Below are 13,267 nucleotides of genomic sequence, written 5' to 3'. Positions count from 1 at the left end.
GGCTGCTCCAGCTCTAGAGCTCAGAGCTCAGACTCAAAGAAGCTGGGAAGGAAAACATTTCTGTGCCCTGCCTAGGCAGCGATGGAGCCACAGAAGCCCTGACTCCGCAGGAAGCAAGGAGAAGGGAAAGGGGGCAGAACTCACAGGCTATCGTCAGGGGACAGGCTGTCACTGAAGAAGGAACAATTCTGGCTTTCCATCTCTGCAAGCCTGGAGGAAAGAGAAACAGGTTTGAGATATGGTCAGAGACAGCCTGAATGTCTCTCCATGCACCCTACTTACAGCAGCCCCCACAAGACCCCTCTCTGACAGGGCTCCCAGCTGGCCTGCACCAGTCTGCCCCTCTTTACAGGCTCTAGAGAGTTTTGCCTTTTTATAAAACGAAGACACTGCTGCTCTGGGGTGACAGTCTCTGGAATAAAAGAGCTGCTGCCATGCAGCTGGCTCAGCCTCCCCTCGCATAAGCAAAGCAAAGGGGTGAAAGGATACCAGCTCCAGGCTAGGGTCTGAGCTACAGGCTCCCCGTGCTCCTCAGGTCCCTGCTCTGCCTGGACCCGTGGCGAGGGCAGAGGCATTACAAACCACAGTGCAGCAGCAATGGCAAGCGTGCAAACGGCACTGGTGAGCACGCAAGCAGAGCAAGACACTGAGGGATCTGCCTGGTGACAATCCAACCAGCAGCTCAAACTGGGAAGAGCAGGAAGGTACATGAAGGCCGCTTCATCACTAGGAAGCTGTCCTGGTCTCAGCTGGGATAGAGTTAATATTCTTCTTATAGCTGGTGCAATGCTGCGGTTTGGATTTGGTGTGAGAACCATGTTGGTAGCACACTGATGGTTTTAGTTGTTGCTACATAAGGTTTAAACTAAGTCAAGGACTTTTCAGTTTCTCAGGCCCTGCCAGCGAGAGGGCTGGAGCGGCACAGGAAACTGGGAGGGGACACAGCCAGGACAGCTGACCTGAACTGGCCACAGGGATATTCCGTACCGCAGAAAGTCATGCTCAGTATATGAACTGGGGGGAGCTGGCTGTGGCCTGTCAGTTGCTGCTCGGGTACTGGCTGGGCATCCGTCAGTGGGAGATGAGCAACTGTATTGTGCATCACTTGTTCTTTCTCCCCTCCCTTTGGGTTTTGTTCTTCTCCCCTTCTCCCTCCTTTTCATGATAATTGTTATTATTAATACTATTGGTTTGGTGGGATTTCTCCTATTTTAACTATTAAATTGTTCTTATCTCAACCTTCAAGTTTTACATTCCTTTCCAATTCTTCTCGTCTTGGAGGGGGCAGGGAGTGAGTGAACGGCTGCGTGGTACTTAGTTTCTGGCTGGGGGTTAAATCATGACAGACGTCTGCTGTCAAATGAATGGTGTCTGCTACCAACTTGTGTGGCATCAGCCGTGGCCCAGGCAGGTTTGCCTGGCGCTGCAGCTGCCTCTTCCCAACGGCAGAGCCAGGCAGTATGCTGGGAAGCGTGGAGGGGGGTGCAGGCAGCAGGAGCTCACCGTACATCTGCCCCAAAACCCCTCCACACCCATCAGAGTTATGCTCCATGCCCTGGTGTGACAGTGGTGCCCAGTGGTGATACCTGCTGGCAAAGTGCTCGATCCGGGAGTGGGTATCGGCATGTGGTAACATCGGGGAGGAGGCTGGTCTGGAAGAGATGCACAGTGGTCAGCAAGGCTTGGCTGTCCTCACTCAGAGTTAGGAGCTAGAAAGGGCTGCCCTGGTCTCACCTGGGCTGAGAAGAGCCAGGGACAGGCTGGAAAGGGAGGCTGAAATATCTGCTTCTCCAAGAACTAGGTGCCATATCACCCCCAAAGCAAGTGCCCCATTCAGCCCTCCCACAGGAGCCCTGTCTCACAGCTGAGATGCTGCTTCCATCTGTGGAGCCCACGTATCAGGCAGGGTTGAAAGACACAGCCAACTCACGTCTCTGAGAAGTCAGCCTCCAGTATGGACTGGACGGGCAGGTAACCTCTCTGTGGGTGCTTGCTGAAGTACTGCTTGGACCGAAACTTGTTCTTCAGTGTTGTGGCAAAGTCTCTCATGTTCTCGCTGGATGTGGTCTGCAGAGACACAAACATTACCAAGGTGTTGCTTAATGAAAAGGGGGGATCACAGGGCAGCATCCGCAGGAAAGAGGTCTCTTCAGTCTGGGCACAAGCTCCACAGAGGAGGCAGACACAAGTGAGGAAGCAAGGAGGGCACGGCAGCTCTGTCAGCCTGGCACGGGGCCTGGCACAAGCCAAGCTGGGCACTGGTGCATGCCATGCATCCCGCTCTCCCTGAGCCCCAAACCAGCAGGGACACAGGCAACTCCCAGCATGCGGACGGGAACAAAACCATACAAGGGATCTACTTCTGGGGCTGCACCAGCCTAAACACTGCCAGGCTGCTGGTTTCAACAGGGACCTGCTCTGAGTCAAGGCCCTCCCAGCCCAGCCCAGCCCCATACCGGGGTGTAGTACTCCATAATGGGGTAGTGCAGCTTGTTGCCCTTGCTGGCTCGCCCGGTGAGGAAGCAAGTCTGGCAGATATCCACATTGAACTGCTTCAGACTCCGATACCTGGAGAGGTCGAGAGGCCATAGGGAGGCAGAGTCAGCAAAACCACATCATTTTGGAGCCCAAGAATTGCTCAGCAGGGGACAGAGGTGGTCTGTGTTGCTCTTGCACCCCAGTGAACCCACAGTGTTGATAGCTGAAGCCCCCAGAAAAGCATCCTGCTCCTTCCCCTTTGCTGGCACCGGGTCCGACCTGCCCAAAACACTGCTGCTGCAGAGCTCTAGGTTCCCCCAACAGCACAGAGCAAATTCAGCTCTCTCCTGCAGGTCATCATGCACTTTGCCTGCGGGCCAAGGTCTCATATCACAATGCCTACCTGAAGCCCTTGATGGGGCACTGCCGGCAAACAGAGCACTTGGTCTGGTGCTTCACCTGCTCAGCCATGGTCACCCGGTGCAGCACAGCCAGCCACACCATGGACTGCGGCTCCAGGTTGGCCCACTCAAGGAACTGGGACACCTCGATGGTGGGCTTCCCGTTGCTCTGGGGAGGGGAGAGGAAGCAGCTGCTCAGGGCTGGGATCCAGCTGTGATGGGGTGCAAGCTCCTCACCACCTCTGGGAGCCTCTCCCCAGCACGGCTGCTGCAGAGGGGATAGCACGGGCCACAGCACCCTACTCACAAAGCGGAAGCAGCTGCGGATGCTGGGCTCCACATTGCTGCCCCCAAACGCTGCCACCTCTCCCAGCTGGCGTGGGACCTGGATGGCCTCGTGGAGCAGGACGCCAAGGTGCCGCTGGTCACAGAATCCCCCAGCATTTGCCACTTGGCTGAAGAGATCTGCCAGCAGGACAGACACACAGCCCCATTAGAGACACAGCTGATGCCCCAGCACACCAGGCAGGACGAAGGCACGTGTGGATCAGACTGGGGGCCCCACCACCTGTCTCCAGCAGGGAGCTCAAAAAAGAGGGAAAAACTGAGCTATGGTTAAGTAACCTTTACCAGTATCCTTCCAGCTCCCAATAACCAGGAGTTTAGAGTCTTCTTGAGGCAGAGGTTACATATTATCACTTCTTTAGCAGCCACAGCTGGTCTGTCCGCTATCAATCTGCCCATACCCTTTTTTTAACCCTTGGGGTGCTTCCTGTGCTATCCCCTCCACAGTATCCCACAGCAAAGACTACCATGGTTAAAACACAGTGAGGAATGGGGGGCTTCCTTTAATTTGCCTGAAACCTACTTCCCAGGCTTGCACCCCCAGGTTTTTTCTTTCTGGGAAGCACTGGATAACTGTTGCCTCTTTGCCTTCTCTGCGCTGTTCCTTACAGTGAGTGCCATGCAAGCAAGATCACCGCGGCACCAGTCAGTCTACCAAAAAGCCCCCTAATTTAGGCAGCGTAGGCCTGGGGAGGGAATGGGGGGGAGGAAGGGAGGGGTGGCAACGTAAGCAGATTAGTCACTGCAAGAAAGCTGTTTCTCTGCTCTTCCTGGGAAGAGAAGGGCTAAGCAAGGAAAGAAAAGCACTCCTGCTTTCCCCAGGTTACTCTACACCAGGCCCTGGGGAGGGAGACGGGGGACTCACACTGAAACTTCTCCTTGACTTCTGTCCCACACAGACATGCAATACCCGTCTTGAAGGAGAGAGCCCTCATCTTCCCACTGCGGCCACTGCAAGGCAAGATATTGCACAGGTTTGCAAATGTTTTGGAGGCTTTTTTATGCAGGGGATCAGCAAGGCAAGCCCATGCCAGGCAGCCTCCTCGCTAGTGGCCAGGACCTTTTTGCAGCACTGCCAGCTGAAAGAACACCACAGAGGTTTCCTTCCAAGCACAGCAGCCCTACAGCTCAGGAGGACACCTAGGGACCGGTACCTGTCGAAGACATTCAGCAGCCAGTTGAGACTCATGTCCACACAGAGTGGCACGTTCACCAGGATGCCCCGCTGCTCCTCCAGCCTCTCGTAGAGGGTGGTCAGGCAGTGGATGACCTCCACCACGTCCATTGCGCGGTCACTGGGCTGCAGGTCGTGCTCATTGAAGATTTCCAAGGCTGTGGCCAGGGTCACCATGTCCACTGCACAGAAAGCACAGGCGGAGCGATCAGAGGCAAAGAGGAACATGGGAGAGGTAAGAACTAAGAAGAGGGAGATGCAGCCCTGCCTTGCCTTGGAGCTGTCTCAGCCCCACTGCAGCAGGGAAGATGCTGGCAGGGTGGGCAGAGCTCCCAGAATTGCTCTCCCACCTGCAAACCCCTCCAAAAACACCCACATCACCTATAAAGTCAATTTGAGCCACTTCTGTGTGGTGGTCTGTGTGACCTTCCTTCCCTGTTGCTGCGGCCAGCCATGGCCAGGAAAATGCTGCCCGTGAAAGGCTCTGTGCGGAGCCACCGGTGCCCAGAGCCAGCCTCCGCACATGCCATGTCCCTGCGGGGCTGGCACAGGGAGGTGAGGGGGCACAGAGCCACACAGACCCCACGAGCAGTTACCCTGAGGTGGAGCAGTCCTGTCTGCAGCTCTGACCTGCAGCAGGTGCCAAGGCACAAACCTGAAATGGGGTGAGGACGGGGTGGGCTGCCCTGGTTACCCTGCATTCAGATTGCTATGGCTGCAGGTTGTACGTGCTACCATGTTTAGCAGCCAGCAATCTTTCTTTTCCTTAAAGTCTTTCCACTTCTGAGATCATTTATGTTCTCAGTGCTCAGGGGATCATGTGCCATTTCCACACTGTAACTTCACCCTGTGGAAAAGTCCTCCCTTCTCCTGTCAAAGCTGCTGACAGGCGCACTGGGGATCCCCAGTTCACACACTGGTACCACATCACTCCTGCTCGCCCTCATGCCCACACTGCCCATGACTGTGTATGGCTCTGACACGTTCCACACTGCTTCTTTCCTACGTGGCCACTCACTTCTGCAAACCTCTCATCGTGGGGAAGCTGTCTTGGCAGCCTCTTGCCCTTCTCAAGTATGTCTTGAATAAGAAGCACTTATTCATGTTCTTCCACATCATTTCTGGGCTGGAAAGAAGGTGTCAGCACAGCGTATGAGATGCAGGAGACAAGCAACCAAGAATGCACAGGCAGCACAGGGGAGGGCTCTGCTTTGCTCTCTGCCCTCTTCCTCACTATGCTGCTGCATAGACGTCTTTGCAGGGTGGCAGAAGCTAACTGCTGCTTTACCCCAGTTGCACCATGTCCCTGGGTATGGGACAGCCTGGTCACCACAGTGTCATGAAACTACCCCGCAGCCAGGGTTCAACTCCCCCAAACACCAAACCTCCTCTCAGCCTCTCGTTGCCTCTTCCAGGTTTTCACAAGACATCAGGGAGCACAGGTCTACCTGGGACCCCACTGCTGCCTGGTGTATCTCCTCCCAGTTGGGAACAATTAATTCAGGAGGGAGTTTTCCCTCATCCTGCCGCTGTTTAATTTTGACAGAGCCTTAGGCAAGAGGCCTTGCCAAAAACCCTCCAGCAGCCAAGGATGCCCCGTCTATTAGCTTCCCACCTGCCTGCTCACTGATTCCCTCAGAAACTCTTCAGCAGTTTCCGAGGAGCAGCCACCTCTCTGAGCGCCACACATCATGTTGAACTCCTATTGCATTATGTTCACCTGGCTATTAGTCCTCGTTTTAACCGGAGTTCTACCTACAGTGCAAAAGTCGGGTTATTGGTTCCCTTCCTCCTCTAAGCAGTGGAGCGCACTCTGCCCCTGCCAGCGAGGCTGGTTTTGGCTCTGGTACATCCACGGCTTCTCAGGGCTCTGTTGGGCCTCCTGGGCGAGACCCTGACCGGTTGCACAGCTCTGTAACTCTGAACTGGACCTCTTTCTTCTCAAATCCCTTTGCCTAACACCTGCTCTTGAGGCGTTCCCAGCCTAAGCCTGCAAAAAAAGGTGCTGACACAGACAGCTCGCTGGTGGATTTGCTCGGCTTTCCAGCCACAGGCTCATCTTCCTAGTCCTTCTCGCCTCAGCCGCCTGGCCCCTGCTGGGATCCTGCCTTTGATGTGCTGATAAAAGCTTGTGTTAGTTTAATGCCATTATTGAGGGAGACCCAGCAGGAGGGAAATACTTCCCACACTCACATCGCAGGGCTTTTTGCACCCGTCGTAGTTTCATAGCCGTCCGATAAGCTGAGAACTTGATGTTGTTCAAATCCGCTGCAATAACATAGGAAAAGAAGAATTAAACCACAGCTTGACAACCTTATCTCCCGAGCAGGCAGCAGCAGCTGCAGTTCCCAGACACCAGCCCCACCAGCAGAAGCAGAGTGCGTACTGGAGGAGGAGGGGCAGAACCTGGCAGGGGGTCGCACCCCATTGCTTTGGGGGACCCTGTGCCACAGAGAGGAGCAGGTGCGCTGGGGGATCTCATACAGGACCCCACTGCAAAAAGGCAGATGCTACTGGGATAGTTTCGTGGCAGCCTCCTTACCCAGTGTCTGGTACAACTCCGTCATCTTTGGGTGGTCCCAGCATGTCGTCTGGGCCTGGTGGCTGGAAGGAAAGTAGAAGGAGATCAAAAGTCAAGCTTGGAATTAAGCAGCTGCCATGAGAGAGTAAAGAATGAACCCATCTGGCCCTGGAAGCCAGTCCCCCAGTGCTGCAGATGCTGGGGCTGCTGTATGCTAGTGAGCACGCTCCCAGCCACAGCAGCATGGGGGATGCCCACAGGAGGATGTCCCCATGTGCTGCCAACCTCCCCTCCTTCAAGCCAGAGTCCACCCTCATCTGGGGCGTCTTATCAGGCAGGAAAAGCCTGGCTCTGCCAAGTAGGGGATGACATGCTTCACTGGAGGTCAGTGCTCAGACCAGTCTGCCCAGTGTCCCCTGCTCCTAATTGGTCCCCAGTTTGTTCCCACCGGTCCAGAGAAGACCACAGGCTACAGCTGGGAGCACACTCACTTGATGTAATATGGCACTTTGTTGGGGGAAATGGCTCGCTCCCAGGGGACCTGGACAGAGGCTGCAAGGAGAGACACACAGATGTCAGTTCAACACCCAACACTCCTTTAGGCTGCTGCTGTTTCTGATGAGAGCCCAGCGGAACTGTGCTCGCATATGGGTGCCTCTGACGAGGCTGTGCCTTCCAAATCACCCACTGGGGCTGCCGGAGTGGGCAAGCAAGTATCACCTATAAGTGGCACAACTTCTGGTCTTGTCAGAGGCGTCTTGCCTCTCTTGAGGCAGGGTATCTAAATCTGGCTGAGCTCAGAACTCGAGAAGAGACACTTCCTGACATTTTTGATGATGCTCAAGGCAATGCTGTGGTCACCAGTGAGCAGGGCTGGGATTCGGGCACACACACAACACTGCGTGTTATGACCAGGCTTGGGCACCCACAGTATCTACTGTTCCCGTTACTCATGCTCTGTGTCAGCTGCAGTATCTCAGGAAGATGAGGATGCATCCCATACCAGTTGCCTGCCACCCTATGTTTGTTATCTAGAGGATGAAAGCCCTTTTTATGACCCACAGCTATTTTCCCTTGTCACAGGCAGCTTATCAATTCCAGCAACTGGAAAAGTCGCTCTTCCTTTCAGAGGACATGGTCTGCAGAGAAACACAGGCCAACAAACCCCACTGACATCTGAGGACCCTGCAGAGCTCAGCTTTTCTGAGGATGTACCCCAGACTCTGGAGCACAACCTGCTGCCTATCCTTCGCAGGTCTCAGAGCCAGCAGCCGGCAGCAGCTCATCTCTGTAGGAATGGCACTGCTCTGTCCGGCCACATGAATGAAAATCTCCTTAAGGTACACATTTTTGGCCTCTGAGTGACTAACATGGGATGTGGAGGACTACCTTTTCCTGCCATCTATCTTCCTTCTGTTGTCTTGCCCACCCTGTCTCTGAGGCTGGCACGGTCCCAGTATCACCTGGGAGCTGCTGCTGCAAGTGTCACAGCTCTGTGCTCTGAAGGGAAACCACACTGATGTCCCACCCTTGGTCCCACAGGGTGAGGTAGCACACTAACTTTGGGAGATGCCCACTGCTCTGGTTCCTGTGAACCAGGCACTGGCCTGGGCCCTTTTCTAGCTGCGTGTGTGGCTCTGGGCTCAGCAACAGGACTCTGCGCCCCCTTCCCCGGTGCCACAGCCCCTGCTATGCCATGCTGCAGAGGCAGCCGCATGGCAGGAAGCCAGGAGGACCCACTCACGTACAGGAGAGGAAGTGCTGGGAGCCTGGTCCAAAGTCCCGGTGGGCATCTTGGAGTTGCTTCAGGCGTTCATTTATGGAGGCCTGGGGAACGGGACAGAAGAATTCCGTGGCAGCCCATCAGGCATTTCAGAATGAAGCCCCATGCAGGAAGGCTTGTGGATGGACACAGATATGCCCCAGCATGCAGGTCCTCTTCCTTCCTCCCCTGCCTTAATATTTGCATTTCCCAGTCCACTTAGTCCTCTACACCTCCTCCCACAGGCTGAGGCAGCACAGGCCACATCACCAGCTCATCTGTATCCATATCTTCACAGACATCAACAAAGCCACAGCTGGTACTGGCCTCCTCACCAGATCCCAATTTTCCTCAGACAGCATCTTTTGTTCCTCCCATAGCTTTTTCCTGCTCAAGACCTCTACAGATTTACCAGCCACTTTCCTCACACTGAACTAATGCTCTTCTCCAGGAACACCAGCTGTACCATTCCTGCTATGCCAAGCCTTACTGTATCATCCTTGAAACTCAGCAGTAACAGCCTTTCCCCAGCATCCCCCAGCCTGTGGTTTATTTGCAGTGCTTGGTCCTGACTCCTTCCCACCTGCAGCTGCTTCCAGCGCGTGTTGATCTGCTCCAGGGTACGGGAGTTCTCCATGGATAGGTGAACATCTGAGATGGCAAGCTGGTGTGCAAGATCATTGACCACTTTCACCCCATCCTTCATGGGGGAGAGCTCCTCTTTGAATAGCTGGAGTCCCGTGCCCAGGGGAACAGGCACAGTGTAGGGGAAGAAGGAAAAGAAGCAGGTGAGTGGTCAGGACCTGGATCTGATTCCTCCTCTACAAGCTAGGGTGGGCCAGGGGCTGGCAAGATGCTGCTGACTAACCCTCCCACAGGATACCTTAGTGGGGGGAAAAAAAACCCCGAAACAAAAAAACTCAAACCAGCCAAGCTGGAGATTACTCAAATCTCCTGAGAAGCGAGATGTTGACAATGGCTCATCTATGCTGAGCTGCAAGGGACTCAGCACAGCCAATTCATTGCTCAGGACACTGTGGGCCAAATCCACACTTACAAAGCTAGGGGACTGTCTGAGGAAGGACCTAGCCCCTGAGACCCCAAGTAATGAGGCTGCATTGGACAGAGTAGTCAGAAGGAGCAGCACTGCCCTCCTGGGAGACAACATCTCATCATCTCTGGGGCCAAGGCTGGAGCATTCTCAGAACCAGAAGTACCTTGGTCGACTGGATGTGCTCTGGCAAGGAGTCAATGAAGAGGTCCCCAATGGGTTCCCAGGTTTCACGCACACTTTCAGCCTCATCCAGTGTTGTGCTGAGCTCCTCCATAGCCCCTTTAATCTCTAGCAGCTGCTCCAGGGTCCGTTCGATGTGACGGTGCTGGTCCACGCACCGAGCTGTGAGCTTCTCCCACAGCTCGCTGGCCACATTCGCCTGCTTCCAGACAAAGCGGCTGATGTTTTGGATCCGGTGCCGGGGAGAGACATCTGTGAAGGCAAAGCAGAAGGGGAATGCAGAGCAAAAATAAGAGCCCAGCCCAGAGGAGAGTGTGCAAGAACTGGAGGGAGGGTAGGGGAAGAAGAGACATTGAAAAAGATCTAGGAAAAACTGGAAAGAGGGAGGGAAACCAAGTGAGAATAGTATCTATCTCTGCACCAGCTCCTCTAGGTATCCAGCCTGCTCACAGACCTTTCTGCTCTCTGTCTGTCCTCACAGGCAGAAGCCCTGCTACCCTTTAAAATCCCACCCCAGAGCACATCTGATGCTGTCTCATAAGATGCCCCATCATGGGCTGTGCCAGCAGCCTCTGCCTTCACCAGGACAGAAGCACAGCTCTATACCAGCCCAACCTTTGGCCAAAGGGCTGAAAACAGCCTGGTGCATGATGGCATGAGGCAGAGCATTGATGTGACCCTCTGTGCCACACCAGCCACCTCTACTCCATCTGCTCCAGTCCAGCCCAGGAGAAGCTGTGCTGTGCTATGGGAGAACGAGGAAGGGGGAGCTCCACAGACCTTTGCTTTCTGAAGTTGGTTCTTCTAATTCCTCAAATGGATGCTGGGAAAGGAAAGCCTGTGCTGACTCCAGGACAGAGTAAATGTACGGTCCCCGAGACTTCACTTCTTCCATGAAAGCCTGGAGAGCAGAGCGCAGAGATGAGATGGCAGGCTGAGCTGGAAAACCATACCCCTGCTGCTCCCTCCCCCAGGGCTGCATGATTTATTTGCTCCAGGGCCCAAACCTCACTGGAGATATGGAGAAAAAATAACAGAAATATTTTTGCAGTTCAGGGAAAGAATGACCACCTGCAAGAAGGTGGTTCCTGCAGAGGTTTGGACTGCAGTTTTGCTGGAGGGGGGAGATGGAGCAGTGAGCCCAGAAGGGTGTGTTGAGCCAGGGCTGCACAGGAGGAACTGCTTTATCGATGATGCTTTCACAGGCGCTGCTTGGAGACACTCCTCACTCATGCAGCAAGAGCATGGTCCTGCAAGCAGTCCTTCCAGCAGCTGTTCAGCAGCAAGTCCAGCTGCTGGAGGAGCAAGGAGGGAACAGCAAGATGCCCCAGAGTAGCACATCTGCCAGGGCAGACTTTGGAGGCAGACTGGTTTAGGACATCCTCTCCTCCCCTCCAGCTGCAGCCCCCCACTGGTGCTGTTTGCTGGATCGGCTATTTGTGCATCAGGAAAGTGGCTAGCTCCAGCGACAGTGAGGAGTAGCAACAGTGAGCAACAGTTTAGTTTTGTTTCAAGGTAAAAACAGCTAAAGCCCAACAGCTACTGGCAGCAAGAACAAAATGCTCTGATCAGGGAAGCAGGAAAGCCTGATCTGCCTGGGTTTACCCCAGTTTCAGATATGATGATGGTGTGCTACTGCAGGAATCACTCTTGTCCTGATTACCGGGTCACCCTTAGACGAACCAACCTCCTGAGGCCTCAGGGTCCCAAAAGCAGAGGCCAGCGAGAGGCAGTTCCCTCTCTTGCAGAAGTAGGACATAAGAAAGAAACTAGGAGAGAAGCGATGGGGCCCACCAGCAGCTGCAGCACCTGCAGATGACTTGGGGCTGTAATGCAGATTTATTGTCTAACACCAGATGGGCTCTGTCTGTCTCATGCCGTGGGTATTTGCTACGGGGCTGGGGCTCTGCCTTCCCACAGGAGGCAGAGATGGAGATGGGCAAGGACCGGTGCACTCACAGGCTGTGGTCCTAGGCAGGGCTGCCCACTTGCAGCTCATCCTAGCAGTGAGTGGCAGCAGGGGAGGCATGAGGGAACATACCGTGTGCATCTCCTTTTCCTGCTGCACCAGGAGGATGTCACCCCGTAGGGGCAGCTGTGCTGAGAGCTCCTCATCCTTCTGCCCGAGCCAGTCTATGATCTCCTGGAGAGGCACCTGCAGCTTCCCACTGTGGTCGGAAAAGGCCTCCAGTCGAGCCCTGGCAGGAGAGCGAGGACAGCAGCAGGGTGGTCAGACAGGCAGGAGAGGAGCAGGTTCCGTTGGGAGGGGAGGCGTAGCACCGTGGTGGGGGTGGTAACCCCTGGGCACCCCCAGGACCCCACCAGTGCCTGGCAGCATGACTCAGCACAGGCTGTGCGTGACCCTCAGATGGCACAGACACTGCACCATCAGGTTGGGTGCAGCACAGAGGCACCGGGGAGGGGACATCACCCCAGAGCAGAGGACAGTCACTCCGCATTCACCGGTGTGTCAGGGCTGTGCTCTGGCCAGCACAGGGGGCTTGGCTCCACATTTACATGACTGGGCACCCTCCAGGAGCCTTGCATTAAGGCAAGAGACGATTAACATGCCCCAGTTAAGTTCTCCATCATGCTGGCTGTGGAGCTGCAACCTCTGATGGTTTGGAAGTCATGTTCTGCCCACACCACGGAGGGGGCTCCTGATAAAGGGACAAGCACAGAGGAGGTGGCAGCAAGGCTGCGGGGCAAAAAGAGACAAACCACAGAGACAGCAGTGGCAGAGGATGGAGAAAGCAGCAGAAAGCAATAAGGAGTGAAGGGAGGGAGAAGAGGATGAGATGGGTGGAAACAGAGGCGGTGATTTTCAGCATGAGGAGAAAGACTCAGAGGTCTGTGTACAAGAGGGGAAACCAAGCCAAGGTCACCATGAATTCGTGTGGCTCATGAAATGAGCAAGTGGAAAAACCTCCTGACAAGCACATGCAGCAGGCAAGGCTGGAAGGCCAGGCCAGCCCTGGAGCTTTCTCCAGACAGGGATTCTTACCGAAGGCTGTGGGATTTCTTTTTTATTTCATTCCAGCAAAGATTCATCTCCAGAGGGGCCTGAGGCCCAGCAGCACCACTCAGAGCCCGGGGGGTTACACACGAAGGTCCTGCACCATCCTGCAAGGCTTCAACCTGGGCAGAAACAGAGCCACACTGCATCCAGAGATCACTGCCCAGTGCTTGCGATCCTCAGATGGCACAGACGCTGCACCATCAGGTTGGGTGAAGCACTTTCTGGGGGACACCTACGTGCCTCTGTCCTGACCCTGCCTGGCTTTTCAACCTGCAAGGGGAATGCCCTGCTGCCGGAGGGGTCTGTTAGCAGCTCCAGGGAAGCTCGGGGCCA

General features: G+C 54.9%; 1 protein-coding gene across 4 annotated transcripts in view; it reads right to left on the bottom strand.

Annotated features, from left to right (window-relative positions):
• Positions 1 to 13,267, bottom strand: part of DRP2 (dystrophin related protein 2) — a 34,786-nt gene that overhangs the window by 5,091 nt on the left and 16,428 nt on the right. For all 4 annotated transcript variants that reach the window (XM_056359242.1, XM_056359243.1, XM_056359245.1 and 1 more), the window contains 17 exons: positions 12,920 to 13,053; positions 11,957 to 12,113; positions 10,696 to 10,816; positions 9,899 to 10,167; positions 9,265 to 9,411; positions 8,668 to 8,746; positions 7,411 to 7,471; positions 6,941 to 7,002; positions 6,592 to 6,666; positions 4,379 to 4,580; positions 4,090 to 4,175; positions 3,187 to 3,344; positions 2,882 to 3,048; positions 2,457 to 2,568; positions 1,931 to 2,067; positions 1,587 to 1,652; positions 145 to 210 (listed from right to left, as the gene is read on the bottom strand). In XM_056359242.1, coding sequence (XP_056215217.1) covers positions 145 to 210; positions 1,587 to 1,652; positions 1,931 to 2,067; positions 2,457 to 2,568; positions 2,882 to 3,048; positions 3,187 to 3,344; positions 4,090 to 4,175; positions 4,379 to 4,580; positions 6,592 to 6,666; positions 6,941 to 7,002; positions 7,411 to 7,471; positions 8,668 to 8,746; positions 9,265 to 9,411; positions 9,899 to 10,167; positions 10,696 to 10,816; positions 11,957 to 12,113; positions 12,920 to 13,053 — 2,099 coding nt within the window. The remainder of the gene's footprint in view (positions 1 to 144; positions 211 to 1,586; positions 1,653 to 1,930; positions 2,068 to 2,456; positions 2,569 to 2,881; positions 3,049 to 3,186; positions 3,345 to 4,089; positions 4,176 to 4,378; positions 4,581 to 6,591; positions 6,667 to 6,940; positions 7,003 to 7,410; positions 7,472 to 8,667; positions 8,747 to 9,264; positions 9,412 to 9,898; positions 10,168 to 10,695; positions 10,817 to 11,956; positions 12,114 to 12,919; positions 13,054 to 13,267) is intronic.

The sequence above is a fragment of the Falco biarmicus genome, chromosome 14 (assembly GCF_023638135.1).
Source record: "Falco biarmicus isolate bFalBia1 chromosome 14, bFalBia1.pri, whole genome shotgun sequence".
Taxonomy (NCBI): domain Eukaryota; kingdom Metazoa; phylum Chordata; class Aves; order Falconiformes; family Falconidae; genus Falco; species Falco biarmicus.
The sequence above is the reverse complement of the archived record's forward strand: the minus strand, read 5'-3'. Positions and strand labels throughout refer to the sequence as shown.